The sequence below is a fragment of the Lampris incognitus genome, chromosome 16, assembly GCF_029633865.1.
Source record: "Lampris incognitus isolate fLamInc1 chromosome 16, fLamInc1.hap2, whole genome shotgun sequence".
In the NCBI taxonomy this organism is placed as follows: Eukaryota; Metazoa; Chordata; class Actinopteri; order Lampriformes; family Lampridae; genus Lampris; species Lampris incognitus.
The window spans coordinates 33,421,285-33,437,989 of record NC_079226.1 but is presented as its reverse complement, the minus strand read 5'-3'; the positions used below and the strand labels follow the sequence as shown (position 1 = coordinate 33,437,989).

Here is a 16,705-nt window from a genome sequence, read left to right as displayed (position 1 = left end):
TACTTCTAGATTAGATGCCTGGTTACATGCTTTGGCGTTTTGTGTTGAGGCTTTGTTGTTTAATGTAAATTTGAATGAAATATTTTGCTTCGGTAATACTGTAATTGTTTCTCTCCCTCCCACCATAGGACTTGTCTGCAGTGAGAAATGCATTAGAAGGAGCAGCTTTATCACCACTCGCATCATCTTCATCATCCTCAATCCTGTATAGTTGATTTCCCCGAAATGACCTCTTCCGCTGGGACTGACTCTGACCCATCACCTTTCCTCCAGCTTCAAGAGGTGGGCTCTACCAAGGCCCAGGAGAGAGCTCCCTCCCCGGGGACGCTGCCCCAAGTCTACACCCCTCCTGTGGGAGTGGACAGCCACACGGTTTGCATCCCTTCTCTGTACACTGACGGCAGCCTTGAGTACAACCACGCCCAAGGACCTCTAAGCTTCTACAGCCCCTCTGTGCTGAGCTACAGCCGGCCGTCTGTTTCTGACAGCCCCTCCTCTTTGTACCCGCCACTCAGCCCCTCGCTCTTCTGGCCAGCCCACAGCCACCCCAACGTGCCCGCCTTAACCCTGCACTGCCCCCAGCCTTTGGTTTACAATGAGCCCACCCACCATGCCCCCTGGATAGAGACCAAACACCAAGGCATCGGCACTAACAGGTAGGTTTACATTCTTGCTTGTTGTTGTAATAAGTGAATCAGGAGCATTTTCATCAGCTGGTTTCAGGTGAATAACCAAGGTCCCTCTAAACAGGCCATGCCAGGACTACATCCTAAACACAGCCAAGTGAGAAATGCAAAGGTGTGACGAAGAATTACTTCTCCTTGGACAAATAGGAAAAACGTCATTTGCATTTTTTCTTTTTTGATATTGCTTTATCAACATGTCAACCTTTTCACAAAAAAATCACTACATTATTTTTCAGTGTTTATTCGTTTATCTGAAATTTGGCATTTCTACCTAGCTTACCTTATTCAGCTTTCAAAATGTACATAATAGTAGTTTGATGGAATCATATCTACACATGGGTTTGGTATTATAGCAGTCAAACCCAGAGGAATTTTCTTCACAGTGGTTTACTATTCACACACGTGACTCCTTCTGAGGTTTCAACTTGCTTGGCTTGAAATTTATAATGCCACCAATAAACCTTATCACTATATCTATCAGCTCGTAGCACAATCTTTCACAGGAGATTGTGGCGGTTTCGTCCAACCATTCCTTCACTGATAAATCTCCATTAGTTTTCCAGTGTCGCAGGGCTATCCTGCGTCCAGTGAATTGTGCAGACACAATTGGCCGTGTCTGCGGGTGGGAAGCCGGATGGATGTGTGTATGTGTCCTGGTCACTGCACTAGCGCCTCCTCTGGTTGGTCAGGGCACCTGTTCCGGGGGGGGGGGGACTGGGGGTGAATAGCATGATCCTCCCATGTGCTACGTCCCCCTGGCGAAATGCCTCACTGTCGGGTGAAAAGACGACTCCACATGTATCGGAGGAGGCATGGATCAGCAGAGGAGGTGGAGCAGGGACCGGGACGGCTGAGAAGAGTTCAGTAGTTGGCCGAGTACAATTGGGGAGAAACAGTGGGGAAAATCCAAAAACAAAAGGTTATAAAAGCATGACGTTTTCCTTCTGAAGTGTCGGTCCTCTTCCAGCCTGTCCTGTATCTCGGGTCTAGGTGTAAGCGGTGATGGTCCAAGGCGTGCCAAGATACAACTGCTTCCAAAAATCCTTACACTTTTTTCTTACATTTTTCAAAAGACTTAAGTTGGTCCCCGTCAAATAAGTCTCCAAGACAAACAATATCCCACTCTCACCCATCCAGCCATTTTGTTCTTTCTTTATACCACCTCAATACTCTCTCTCCATTTTCCGTTTTGTAAGTTCTTACTCCCGAGGATGGTTTTCACTGGAGATCACGTATCCCGCCCGGCTTATTGTGCTCGCTGGCTGTCAGCGAGCGGTGCCCGGGTGGTTCTGCTGAACAATGCTGACAGTCTGCAGATGCAATTTTCGAGTTGACTGAAATGCCGTTGAAGTAACTTCTTCACCGGCAAAATGCCTGTCGGCGGAGCAATGACATATTAACGATAGACTTGTAAAATGTAAAATGTCAAGTTGTCCCTTTAACCGAGCCCATGTTCACCCTTCTATTCTCCCGGCTGTCTCGTCAGCTGTAACAAGTTTCTTGGGAAGAGGACTGAGGAGGGAGTGGAAGGGCTCGACCCCTCCTCCTCGACGTCGTCGTCTTTGGCTTTGGTGGGCGGTAAGGCCGACATGCACTTCTGTGCCGTGTGCCATGACTACGCCTCGGGTTACCACTACGGCGTGTGGTCCTGCGAGGGCTGCAAGGCCTTCTTCAAAAGGAGCATCCAGGGTAAGGTCTCTGTCCACTTTGTCCATCCATCCCTCCATTTGTAAGTCTGTCAATCAGTATATCGTTTCATCCCTTCATATGTCCCTCTGTCACCTCTGTATTTGTGTACATGTCTGTCCATCTTACTGCCCTGTCCCAGCTGCCAGGGCTTTCTACTGTGCCCGTCTGTGTGAAACATCAATTTTCTTTCTTAAATGTGTCCTACCTAGGCGTCCGGGTAGCGTGGCGGTCTATTCCGTTGCCTACCAACAGGGGGGCTCGCCGGTTCGAATCCCTGTGTTACCTCCGGCTTGGTCGGGCGTCCCTACAGGCACAACTGGCCGTGTCTGTGGGTGGGAAGCCGGATGTGGGTATGTGTCCTGGTCGCTGCACTAGCGCCTCCTCTGGTTGGTCGGGACGCTTGTTCAAGGAGGAGGGGGAACTGGGGGGAATAGAGTGATCCTCTCACGCGCTACGTCCCCCTGGCGAAACTCCTCACTGTCAGGTGAAAAGAAGCGGCTGGCGACTCCACATGTATGGGAGGAGGCATGTGGTAGTCTGCAGCCCTCCCTGGCTCGGCAGAGGGGGTGGAGCAGCAACTGGGACGGCTCAGAAGAGTGGGGTAATTGGCCAAGTACAATTGGGGGGGAAAAAAGGGGGGAAAAAATCCAAGAGGAAAAAAAAAAGTGTTCCACCTGTGTTTCTTTGTTAGGGCACAATGACTATATTTGCCCCGCCACGAACCAGTGCACTATCGACAAGAACCGACGCAAGAGCTGCCAGGCCTGCCGCCTACGCAAGTGCTATGAAGTGGGCATGATGAAGTGTGGTAGGTGGACCGCTCCCTGTCGCTGCCGCCTCACGTCACAGTATTGAGTCTATTTGCGACAGCACCCATCTAGTTATTGTCCTTTATGTAGTGCTGTTGCTGTAGCTGCAGGACCCCCAAAGGCTTGAAGATAAGATTTTTTTCAAGGCAGTTAAGAAATTTTTTTTCTATGTTTTTTTTTTTTTACCCTGTTCGATCAAGACTTTCATGAAAAAACAAGAACAAAAACAAAAAAAATGTTGAGTAACTTTAATCACCAAGGCCAGTAAAAATACTGTCTGTGCCATTAGTTCACACACACACACACACACACACACACACACACACACACACACGCACACACAATTCACAAGTTTCTTCTCTCCCGTCTTAGTTTTTATTGAGTTTTGTGTTCATTAAAAAAAAAAACACCCCCTCAGCAGAACACATTATGTACACTCTGCATATTCCCTAATTCCAGTACTTTCTCTTGGAAACTATATCATATAGCATCATATAGCAATAGCCCATCTTATTTCCCCCATAACATCGGTGTCTTTCTGCCGAGATGTAACTTCAGTGCGTTTGGTCCATTTTTCTTGGAACGCTCCCTTTAAATTCCTTTTCCCCCGTCAGCTGAAGTGTTTTTCATACTCACTACATGGTTTACAAGGACAACAGTGACTCAGAAACAATGGTGAGAGATGGTGAAGGATTTTTGAAATAAAGAACAAAATGTCTAAAGTAGACTTAAAATGCAGCGACTGCTTTGTTCACCAGAACTCCCCCCTGTGTATTCATCTGTGAAGAGGCAGTTTTGTCTTTGTTTATTTCTAGTTAAGTGTTAGTACTACTGAAGGTCATGCTATCTCCTTCGGTATTCTCAGCCGTACTTGTGTTGCCCTATATGCTGTAGAACCAATCTCCCTGCAGGGATCAACAGGTTCAGATGAATGTTTCTTCTGATCCACTCTGATTTGATCCTGCTTTACTACAGGGGTGAGGCGGGAACGCTGCAGCTACAGGGGGACTAGGCACCGGCGCAGCGGGGCCCAGCCCAGGCATTCGACGGGGAGCAGGGGACTGGTCAGGGTGGGGCTGGGGTCACGTGGCCAACCGCACCTCCACCTGGAGGCCTCTCTCCCCTTTCTACCTCCCCTCCCCCAGGTTAACAAGGCGCACCACTCAGCCATGAGCCCGGAGCAGTTCATCTCCCGTATCATGGAGGCGGAGCCTCCGGAGATCCACCTCATTGATGAACTGAAGAAGCCCTTCACCGAGGCCAGCATGATGATGTCCCTCACCAACCTAGCCGACAAGGAACTGGTGCTAATGATCAGCTGGGCCAAGAAGATCCCTGGTGAGTAGTCTACGATATGGGAGCTGTCTATTTCCAGGGTTGAGTTAAGATAATGGCAAGAGAAAAGGGAAACAATCATGATTTTTCAACATTATCTCTCCATATATGTTATAGCGATGAAACCCTATTAGTAGCCATAATACTTAACAGTCTTCTGTGTGTCTCTGAAACACTGCCAAATTGGTGTGGGGAAGTATCTGCCGGTCATGTCACTGGTGGACATTCTATGAATGTTCAGTACAGCACTTAGTTCCTGGTTTGCCCCTACATTAGAAAGGCATAACATTGCTATATACAGCTGTTGAGGCGAATGCCACCAAATGCCATGTAAAGATGGCGTCTGCCAGTGACATCATTGGCGGAAACTTTGCACAATTTTGACAGTGTGCATCTGACAAACAGAAGACTGCTCAGAATTATGGCTGCAGGGGGGGAGTTAGAGCATACACACACACACACACACACACACACACACACACACACACACACACACACACACACACACACACACACACACACACACACACACAGGGAGAACACTTTTAGTCTCAGCAACTTTAACTCACAAAATTTTTGTTTAGAGACCCCAAGTTTTGACACAGCGTACCCTTATTTTCTACTACAAATAACAATGTTTGCAACTTCTCCAACTATATCAAAGAATGAATCATTTATGTCAAACAAAAGGAGTTCCATTGTTACAACCTGCCCCACCACCGGGGTAAGTTGTAATGGTAGGTGTCAAGACTCAAAAATTGAGACCACGCCACAAAATATACATCGAAATAAGTTTATCTGCACATTTTCAAACACTTCAACATCATCCTGGTGTTCACCAAGAACAAAAAGAACTCACCACTGACTTTTAAATCACTTTAAGAATGACTGTAATCTACAATAATGAGCTGTTGCTGATACTTTTAAAACTGTGGAGGAACTTTCTTCTAGAACATATGCGCTATAAACTAAACGAAGAACAGGGTCATTGTGTTTGTGTTTGCCTTTGGCGGCAGTATGGATCATTTTAACTTTAGAAGGGTTTTCTTAGAGAACGTCAGCTATGCAGTGAACAAAGAGTGTATGTGTGTGCACGCACGTTTCTGTGGGTGTGTGCGTGTGTATTTTATCCATTTAATCGGAGTCGCAGTGGCGACAGATGTATGTAGGTGTGCCGGGGGTGCAGTCTTTGTGGGCCCGGAGCTTTTAATTTACACATCTGATCCACTTTTCTTTGGGTTTGTAATTTCCAAAGGGCTCCGTGCTCACAATCTGAGGAGCTCAGGTGTGACAACCATCCCCACGCCTGTCAGCCATGTTTGGCTAGCTGTAGCAGCACGGCGGTTGAAATTAGCATAGATGAAATGCCTCATATTCTACCCAAGAGACCGGTCTCTGATCTAATACAAGTTACATAATTCTACCTTCAACAGCATCAGTACTAATCATAACGTAGGCTTGGTCCAAAATATTACTTTCTTACTAGAAAATCGGTGTTTTGGCGGTAAAATCTGCACACGTCTTCCCACCGCTACGCAATTTCACATGCAAGGTCAGGAAGGAAGTGGTCATACATGAAATTGATCACATGATGCTTAGGTAGTCCCTTCTTGACGAAAGTGATTCTGTAATAACCATCCCTTTGTTACAACCATCCCCACTCTCCCCTATTTTCAGATATACTATATACTATATATATATATATATATATATATATATATATATATATATATATATATATATATATATATATATATATAAGAGAGAGAGAGAGAGATGATGGATAGAATAGATAGTAGGCCTTTAATGGCTATGAGGTAGGTTATATCACTCAAGGCAGCTTCAGCTGTGGCTCCAATCTTCTTTCGTTTTCTTTCTTTCTTTCTTTCTTTCTTTCTTTCTTTCTTTCTTTCTTTCTTTCTTTCTTTCTTTCTTTCTTTCTTTCTTTCTTTCTTTCTTTCTTCCTTCCTTCCTTTCTTTCTTTCACTCGTCTGTATGATGGCAATTCAGTATTTCTGTACTTCTTCTCTCTTCTCTTCTCCACTCCTCTCTTCTCCTCTCGAATTTTCCCTAATTTTTGTCTTTCATACCAGGCAACAGATTGCAGGGTTTCTCCTCTGCTCTCTTCTTTTATCCTCTGCTCTCTGAGGGCTCTCCTCCTTCTCTCAGCCTCTCGGTAAGCCCAGCAGGCGGCTGCTCCAGATGAGGTGTTAACTTGAACAGTTATCAAAGACACGCCATTTGCTAACAAAGCTCCCAGACTTTTTTTGGGGCAGATTGAGGTGAAAATGAGTGTGCATTGTCAGCTGCATGGAAGCGCTAAGAGGGAGCAGGCAGGTGAGCGAGGTGCTGAGAAAAAGGTGCATGAGGCTGTCAGGTGATGTCACAGTACTTGCTTTATTCAGCACCGAGCCGTTAAAATGCAGAATTACCTTCATTTCTTTCTCTCCTGTGTGTGTGCATGTGCATGTGTCTATGTGTGTATTTGTTCGACTGTAGGCTTTGTGGAGCTGAGCCTGGCGGACCAGATTCACCTGCTGAAGTGCTGCTGGTTAGAGGTCCTGATGCTGGGTCTCATGTGGAGATCTGTGGACCACCCTGGAAAACTCATCTTCTCCCCCGACTTCAAACTCAACAGGTGAGGAGGCCTGCTGGTGTCGGTGCTTGTTTGTGGCGCGTCAGTTATTTGCATCGTATCCCAACAGGGAAGAGAAAGGGAAGATTTATGTGGAAGTTGGATGGATAGACGGTTAGATGGGTGAGCGATGGAAAGGATGGATGCTTGTCTGTCTACCTTTTTTTTCTTTATCTTGCATGTATTTTTGATCTTGTGTTTGTGTCTTGCTCACTTTTTTTCTCTCTTCCTCTTGTCTGTCTGCTTTCTTGCCTATATAACTCTCTTCTTCCCTGGCATTGCTGGCCTGTTTGTCTCACATATCAGTAGCTTATACCAGGCTAGCTAGCATGTATCCCGTCTCACCACATTTTAACAGTTGTAATCTAAGATGAGCTCAGAGCTTGGCCATGGAGTACTGGACCGATTGAATGGAAAAAAAGAAAAAAGAAAAATTTCAAAAAATCCCAGTACTGTCTGCAGCCTCCCTTTCAGACATGGTATTTTTTTTCAAAACAAGAAATACAATCATATTCTCTTAAAAGTAATGGTACACCCAGACAAGGCCAGTTTTAATGATAGTGTGGTCGTATGTTTTATCACATGAAAAACTTCCAGTGGTGTTCCAGGGACAACGTGCTGCTTAAATAACATTTTTTGTGTTGGGGGGGGGGTTGGCATGGTCTTGCTCTCCCACTCATTGTTGACCTTCCACTCCCACGTGGCGGCCACTCCCCTGTGCCAAGGCTTTCTGGCTCTCCTAGTGGAAATCATCTCTTCAATGTCTGGAGGATGCATTAGATACTGACAGGTTGCCTGTTCTGTTCCTATGTCCGTGTGCGTATGTGTATGTTTGGGCTTTTGTAGGTAGGTTTTGTGGGTCTGTGTTTGTCTTTGTGATGTGTGTGTGTATGTGTGTGTGTGTGTGTGTTTTCGTTTATCTACACACTGAGGACAAAATGTTCTCATAAGCACAGTAACATCACGAACCACCTACCTTGTGGGGACATTTTTCTTGGTCCTCACATGGATAAGAACCGTTTCAGGGTCAGGGGTTAGGGTTACACCTACACTTAGGCTTTGGTCTGGTATTAAGCTAGGCAGTACATTTAGGCCCAGAGTTCAGGTTGGGTTTAAATTTGAGTCTTTTCGGCGTCCAGGTAGCATATCGGTCTGTTGTGTTGCCTGCCCACACGAGGATCACCGGTTCAAATCCCCGTGTTCCCTCCGGCTTGGTCGGGCGTCCCTACAGATGCAATTGGCCGCATCTGCGGGTGGGACGCCGGATGTGGGTATGTGTCCTGGTCGCTGGACTAGCGCCTCCTCTGGTTGATCAGGGCGCCTGTTTGGGGGGGAGGGGGAACTGGGGGGAATAGCGTGATCCTCCCACGTGCTACGTCCCCCTGGTGAAACTCCTCACTGTCAGGTGAAAAGAAGCGGCTGGTGACTCCACATGTATCGGAGGAGGCGTGTGGTAGTCTGTGACCCTCCCCAGATTGGCAGAGGGGGGTGGAGCAGCGACCGGGACGGCTCGGAAGAGTGGAGTAATTGGCCAAGTACAATTGGGGAGAAAAAAAGGGGGGGGGGAATCTAAATTGTGAGTCTTTTTTGTGTGATTTTGCGTTTTTCGGTTCGTTTTACAGTAAAGGTTAGGCCATGGTTAGGGTCAGGCCTGGATTTAAGGAAAGACCTAAGGCTAGGATTAGTCCCTACAGGGATAGATAAACGTGTGTGTGTGTGTGTGTGTGTGTGTGTGTGGGAAAAGGTAAGCCTGACTGTGGTTTGTGTGTCCCCTCAACAGCTTCCCACACACTAATAAGAGACTAACCGCTGCAGTAAATCAGGACTACATCAGAACCTTTGAACCAGCAGTGACATCAGCGGCAGGTGCGACAAGTTGGTCGATGATATAGTATACTACCTGTTTGTGTAGGACGGCTAGTGCTCAGCTGCTGAAGGACTTCCTGTGTCACAACTCTTCAGTCACTCAGTGTTGTGTGTCTAATTGCCCTTCAGCTTTAGCCCAGATGACAGTCTCTGTTTCACCTGTTGCGTTGACAGTAAACACGGGATAATTAATTACATCTCATCCAGCTCGGAGGACTTCCTGTTTGACCAGAGTCCACCCGCCGAGTCCTGTCATTTGATCGTGGGGGCCTTGGTGGAAATCCCCCGTCGTGCGTTTGTTGTAGTGACTTTTGGAGCCTTGGTTCCGCGTACAGGACACATCATTAAGTGACTGTAGCCGCTTGTTAAGCCGGCTGTTTAAGATAACCGAGTCACCTGCACTCAGATAAATGAAAGATAAGCCAATCAACTGCCGTTTTTATTTAAATAGGATTTTTTTTTTTTGTTGCTTTGTTTGCTTAAAGTGCACTTTGGAAACGAGTGAAATTCATCGCAACATAAACTTCTCAATTAATAATAATAATAAAAAAATGAAAACGTGTGCTTTTGTTACTGGGAGACAAAATCCTCAAAATCAAGGTTTTGACTGGTGGGTTACCAGCAAAGGCCTTTAAACTTATAAAGCCTCGAGTTCAAAGGTGCAGCACGGTGGCACAGTGGTTAGCACCGTCACCTCACAGCAAGAAGGTCCTGGGTTCGAGCCCCGGGGTAGTCCAACCTTGGGGGTCGTCCCGGGTCGTCCTCTGTGTGGAGTTCGCATGTTCTCCCTGTGTCTGTGTGGGTTTCCTCCTCCGGGGGCTCTGGTTTCCTCCCACAGTCCAAAGACATGTAGGTCAGGTGAATCGGCCATACTAAATTATCCCTAGATGTGTGTGTGTGTGTGTGTGTGTGTGTGTGTGTGTGTGTGTGTGTGTGTGTGTGTGTGTGTGTGTGTGTGTGTGTGTGTGTGTGTGTGTGTGTGTGTGTGTGTGCATGTCAGCCTTGTGATGGACTGGCAGCCTGTCCAGGGTGTCTCCCCGCCTGCCGCCCAGTGACTGCTGGGATAGGCTCCAGCATCCCTGAGTAAGGATGAGCGGTTTGGATAATGGGTGGATGACTGGCCATGTGTGTAATACCAGTATGGCTCATGGTGTAACTGGGAATCGACTGACCTTGATCTGAACCCCGACATACAGATAGGTCACGCTCTAAGATATGTTTTTTTTTTCCTGTTTTTCAAAATATGCTTGTTTGGGGTGTCCGGGTAGCGTGGCGGTCTATTCCGTTGCCTACCAACACGGGGATCACCGGTTCAATTCCCCGTGTTACCTCCAGCTTGGTCGGCCGTCCCCACAGAGACAATCTGCTGTGTCTGTGGGTGGGAAGCCGGATGTGGGTATGTGTCCTGGTCGCTGCACTAGCACCTCCTCTGGTCGGTCGAGGTACCTGTTTGGGGAGGGGGGGGACTGAGGGGAATAGCATGATCCTCCCATGCGCTACGTCCCCCTGGTGAAACTCCTCACTGTCCGGTGAAAAGAAGCAGCTGGCGACCCCACATGTATGGGAGGAGGCATGTGGTAGCCTGCAGCCCTCCCCGGATCATCAGAGGGGGAGGAACAGCGACCGGGACGGCTCGGAAGAGTGGGGTAATTGGCCAAGTACAATTGGGGAGAAATAGGGGGGGAAAATCCCCCCCCCCCAAAAAAGTTGTGCTTATGTATTCACTTCCCTAGTGTGCGTTGGTGTACGCACGCGTCTTGTTTTTGTGCGCTTTGTGTGTGCGTGCATGTGTGCAGAAGAAGAGGGTGAGTGATGGAGTGAGATGGTGAAGGTGTGTGTGGGGGAGCCGTGTGACGAGCGGGACACGGAGAGCATTACTGGCTGTGTTTTCCCTGAAGGACGCCGGCCTGGCGAGTTAAGCACAGCGTCCCTCCGTTTGTCCACCGCCACGGAAACCGTCACTATAGGCTGAGCTCAACCTTGAGGTGTTTTCATAACACGGACTTGTTTCTGACTGTCGTGCGGCCGCCGGCAGCCTGCAGGAGCCTTTCTCCTTGGACGGCTGCGGAAAACATCCTGGGCACAAATGATCCAATTACACCAAAAAGGTCTTGGGGGGGGGGGGGGCAGGAACAAAAACTGAATTAATTATCCATGGTTTTATTTGCTTTAGTGCTTTGTGTGTCTGTCCTTATCCCCCGCTCCACTCTTTCCCCATCACACTTGATTTAAAGCGTGTTTGTATGGATGCACAATATATCATCGCTGCTGATTTCAGTGGAATTCATTAGCTTAGTGTTTGACTTGTGTTGTGTTTAATCACTAATGATCATCAATCAATATTGACCAGAATCATGTTTATTGATCTGATGATGGTTCTGGAGCAAAGCTTGGGGGAGCGGTGGGGCAGAACTGATCAGATTCTCACTGTGCTCTTCGGTGTGTAGAAGACTTGTGCAGCTTCATCAGCTCTATTGGTGGACGCACTCGGGAAATTAGGAGAGAAGGTGAAAGGAAGAGAAACCTGACACGTAGCCCGTTTGGTTTGATTTATGTTGTTGTTTTTTTCTTCCACATTTTCCCCCCTCTCATTCTCTGTCATACTCGTTCTCGTCCTCCTCTTTATGTTGCCCCCCTCTCCTCTTGGGCTTTCCATGATGTTCTTACTATCTCACACACTGCCACTTGCTCCTCTTCTCTGTTCCACTCTTCCTTTGTCCAAATATCTCTCTCTCTCTCTCCCGCTCTCCCCCCTCTCTCCCACTCTCTCGCTCTCTTTCTCTCTGTCTTTCTCTCCCTCACTTTCTCTCTCTCGCGCTCTCTCTCTCTCTCCCACTCTCCCCCCTCGATCTCTCTCTCTCCCACTCTCCCCTCTCTCTCTCTCTCTCTCTCTCTCTCTCTCTCTCCCCTCTCTCTCTCTCTCTCTCCCACTCTCCCCCCTCGATCTCTCTCTCTCTCTCTCTCTCTCTCTCTCTCTCTCTCTCTCTCTCTCTCTCTCTCTCTCATACACACACACACACACATGCTTCAATTTTCTCCCTTGCTCTCTCTCTCCCTCCCTGTCTTGTCCCTTCACTTCTGACCCACCCTAGCTCTTCTCTCTCTGTCTGGCTCTTCCCCTGTCTCCCTTTTTGTCTCAAACGTGCTGCTTCCTTTTTCTTTTTCTTTTTCTTTCTCTTCATCCTCTTTCCATCTCCTTAACTCCCCACCACCTACTACTACACACATACACACACACACACACACACACACACACACACACACACACACACACACACACACACACACACACACACACACACACTATCTCTTTTTCTCTGTTTCCAGGGAAGAGGGCCATTGTGTGGAGGGCATCGTGGAGATCTTTGACATGCTGCTGGCAGCCACCTCTCGTTTCCGTGAGCTCAAATTACAAAGGGAGGAGTACGTCTGCCTGAAAGCCATGATCCTCCTAAACTCTAGTGAGTGCTTGTCTTTACTTAACACAGCTATTACAGAGAGGGAGTGTGATGAGAGCTCGAATGGTCCACGTTTCCACAAGCTCTGGTCTCTTATGGCAATCACCACTCTATTGTTTTCTTTTTTTATTAAGCCAAGCTAAGTGGAGCACCCCCCTTTTTTGATACGGTGCCAAAAGGAGCCCTACAGGTTGTTATACATCCAAAATAAATGGATGAATAAGAATCTGAGGCAGAATCGTGTTATTTGCAGATCTGCATTGGGATCTTCTAGAATGTGGGTTAAGACATGACAGTAGGGAAGGAGGATTTCTGGTGAAGCAGCTGAACTTAAGGTTATAGGTATAACCCCAGTTCCCCGATTAGCATGAGTGAGTGTCTCACTATGGGAATGTCTCCTGTGACCTCATCAGAAGCTCAAATAACATTACGCCAGCCCTAATTGGCTGACCCAAGTGACGTTTATGTCAGGAGGGGATGGGACCCTCCTCCTATATATTGGACTGACATAGCATCAGTTGTCATTCAAAACAAGGTCAACTCTTCCTCGCATAGCAAGGAGGGTGGTCTAGTTAGACACTCGCTCATGTTAATCAGATAACCTAAAATTCTCTGTCATAGCATTCGTTTCATGTCTCACTATGGGAAAAATACTGACTCTCTGATTGCCAGACAGGCGTGTAAAAAAGACAACTGTCCCCAGTGGCATGTCACAAAGAGGAAGTAACATTCTGAGAAGAGCCAGTATCTATGACCAAACGTGCCAGAGTTGGTGCCATGATGTACAACTTGTAAAATCTAGCAAACATGTGGGGCAAGGCCCAGCATGCAGTTGCACACAGATCTTGAGCAGAAACTCCCTTAAAGGGAGCCCACAAGGTTGCTAAACACTTGGTGGAATGTGCACATAGGCCAGCAGGAGGCTAAACACCCTTGCTAGTATAAACTAAGGCAATAGCCCCTAATATCCAGTGGGAAAGACACTGTTTGGACACAAGTTTTCCCATGTGTGGCTTTGCCCAAGACACAAACAACAGGTCGCTCTTTCTAAAACCCTGGGTCCTGTCCAAATAAATTCGCAGTGCGCAAACTGGACATAGAGAATGCAAATGCTTGTGCTCCTCAGAGGAGAAAGGCGGGAGATAGAAGACGGCCAATACTATAGGGGAGCACGAGCCTATAACCTTCTGGATAAAAGCTGGGTTAGGCTGCAGACTGACCTTAGTATTTGCTGGGGAAAACTCTGTACAAGCATGATGTACAGAAAGTGCATGAATTTCACCTACGCACTTAGCCGAGGATAAAGAAAGCAATAAGGCTGTCTTCAAGGACAGTATTTTCAACTTCACTTGTTTCTAAGGTTAAAAATGGGAACAGGAGAGAGCATTTAGTACAGTGGGAAGATCCCACGATGGAGCCAGTTGCCTAGATGTAGGCAATTTACAGCATGCACCCTTCATGAATAGACACACTAAAGGGCGTTGATCACCGTCTTTCCATCCAAACCATTATGACAGGCTGAAATAGCAGCCAGGTACATCTTGATGGTTAAAAAAGCCTTACCCTTCTCAATGAGGTCCTGTAAAAATGACAAAATCACTGCCACAGGTCACTGAAAAGGAATACCTTGTGACTCTGAGCACCAGCTTTCAAACACAAGCCACTTATGCTCATATAACAACATAGTTGAAGAGGCACTGAATAGTGTCAATAACACTGTGAGGGAGTCCCACTGTATTCAGGTTGAACCACTCACGGGCCAGACCCAGAGAGGCTAACTCTCTGGGTGGGGGTGGAATATTTACCCCCATGCCTGAGACAGCAGGTTCCTGGAATGGCCACGGCGGGCTGGACAGGAGTTGAAAAATCTCTGCTAGCCAGTGCTTGTTGTTCCTAGATGATGGTTTAGGGCATGGAGATCCAGAACGGCTCTCATACTCACACGCCATCAAAGTTGATGCACCCTCTTTTGGCTGTGGCGTGCAACACACACCGGCCATACACTCCTTCGCCACCAGCAAATGGCAGGGAGGCACCTGGACTGCGTATTATCACAGTCGTGGGGGTGTTGGTCCCAACAGGCTGGGTTATGGCAAATAAAATTGATTTGCTTTTCAACATATGATTTTTATGCATATTTGTGTAACATCTGACAGCGCTCTCGGCAGTCTGCCTGGTTGCATGTGTCAGGACGTTTTTATTACAGAATGCATAAGAAAGGTGCTTGTGTGATAGTAGTGAAAACGTTGTCTTTGTTTCCATTTGGTGGGCATATGAACATGAACGCCCATCTGCGTTCTGCAGTCTGTGCAGAACACGTCCTGGAATGGAGCTGGGGGAGGATAGAGCTGCCCATGAAGGAAGCAAACTGGCCTTGCTCTTCCCCAGAGGAGAGGCTATCAGGCCGGCCACTTCTTCTTCCTCACAGCCACGGTGAGGTCTGGTCTGGGGAGATTGCTTCCTCAACCACGGGTTCTTGGGACCTCTGGGGGCCTGGGGGGCTGCTTTTGCTTTAGGCATGGGCCTGGTGAGAAGCGCCCTGTGCATATGACTGACCTGGCACCGTGGGAACAGCGGGTTGAGCCTTCTTTGGCAGACACACTTCAGCGCTTCATCCTCTCTCTTTTTCTCCTCACATCTCTTCTGCATGGATGTAAAAGCTGTACCGAAGAGACCCTGAGGAACAATGGGAGTGTCAAGAGCTCTTCTTTCTTCTTGGTCATCAGGTTGGTGAGCCCGAGCTAGTATGCCCTCTCCCGAAGAACCATGAGGCCCATGACTCTACCTATAGCTTGGATGGCTGACTTGTGGAAATGTAGGACTTGGTCAGTTATAACGCAGATTTCTTCCCACAGGGTGGTATCTACTTTAGCTGTCGTGTCATCTTCTAGATTAGCTTTGTAAGCTGTGAGAATAGAAGAGGTGCTGAGGGCTCTTACTGAAAGGAGCCGCTGCCTTGCAACACTTATCGGTGAGGCTATACTGGAGGGTCTGTCTTGGAGGGGAGAGACGGAGCCAAAGTAGACAGGGAGGTCTTTGGGTGAAGTTGGGCCGCTACTAGTGGCTCTATGGGTGGCATCTGCTGGATGCCATTGGACTCCTTACAATCCAACAGGGAACCTCCCATAATGGGGTGTTTCTCACTGTATGGCCTATCCTTCCACGTCACTGCTATCAAGTAGCTCCACGTTACTGCTATCAAGTAGCTCCGGGAAAATAGGCAGCAGCTGCTTCCCCATCTTCTTTGCCTTAGGCAATTTCTTGCCATCAAACCAAGATTTCACAACCTCTGCTTGGACAATGGACCATGTGGGATGGCTGAGCCTGGAAGCTGCGCACTTGCACATGTCTTGCATGTCAACAGCCAAGTGAGGTGGCATCTCCCTGTGGTGCAGCTGCTTCACACATAAGCAGCCCCTGCCCCCCCAAACAGGTTAGCCTGGCGAGCCAAGCGGTGGCAGTGTAGCTTAGGGGGGAAAGCAGTGCAGTGGATACGCTCGACGGTGGAGGCTAAAGCAGCCTGGGCATGGAGTAGATCCAGACACGCTGCACACACGGGGCGAGTGTCCCAGCTAGATATTCTATTGCTGCAAAGATTTGGGCTTTTTCCAGCTCCACTGGGGTTGTTAGCCAAAGTCATGGTTAGCTAGTTGGCTGTAGACGCTATCAAAGTCACTAAATAGCTTGTGCAGCTACCAGGCGAAAATAAAGCTTAATAAAGACAAGAATAAGGGGAGGGGTATTGCTATCTTCCCCGTTAGCATAGAGACTAAAAGTAATGCTACTCTTCTGGAGGTATTGATACCTCTTTTTAGGTATTGCTACCTTTTTGATATTGCTAACTTTATTAGTGCAAGTATTGCTACTTCACAGTTAGACTAGTTGTTGGAAGAGTATTGCTACTGTTTGTGGACTAGTGTGCAACTGTACAGCTGGGATGAAGCGCCTGGTGACTGAGTTGTCTACTTGTGTCCGTGGACAGTTTAGCTTAGCACCCAATAGCACAGTTGTCGACAGGCTTCTATATGAAACGAGAAGAGTTTTTTTGAATGACGACTGACGGTATGTCAGCGCAATATATAGGAGGAGGGTCCCATGCCCTCCTGACATAGACGTCAGAAGTGCCAGCCAGTTAGGGCTCGGCGTAATGTTATTGGCGCTTCTGAGGAGGTCACGCAGGAGGCATTCCCATGGTGAGACATGAAATGAATGCTATGAAAGAGAACA

At 47.7% G+C, this 16,705-nt stretch overlaps 1 protein-coding gene across 2 annotated transcripts in view; it reads left to right on the top strand.

Moving 5' to 3' along the window:
* esr2b (estrogen receptor 2b) overlaps window positions 1-16,705 on the top strand; it is a 42,104-nt gene that overhangs the window by 17,857 nt on the left and 7,542 nt on the right. For both annotated transcript variants that reach the window (XM_056296079.1, XM_056296078.1), the window contains exons 2-7: window positions 129-656; window positions 2,173-2,375; window positions 3,067-3,183; window positions 4,160-4,522; window positions 7,019-7,157; window positions 12,348-12,481. In XM_056296079.1, the coding sequence (XP_056152054.1) occupies window positions 226-656; window positions 2,173-2,375; window positions 3,067-3,183; window positions 4,160-4,522; window positions 7,019-7,157; window positions 12,348-12,481 (1,387 nt within the window). In that variant the 5' untranslated portion in view covers window positions 129-225. The remainder of the gene's footprint in view (window positions 1-128; window positions 657-2,172; window positions 2,376-3,066; window positions 3,184-4,159; window positions 4,523-7,018; window positions 7,158-12,347; window positions 12,482-16,705) is intronic.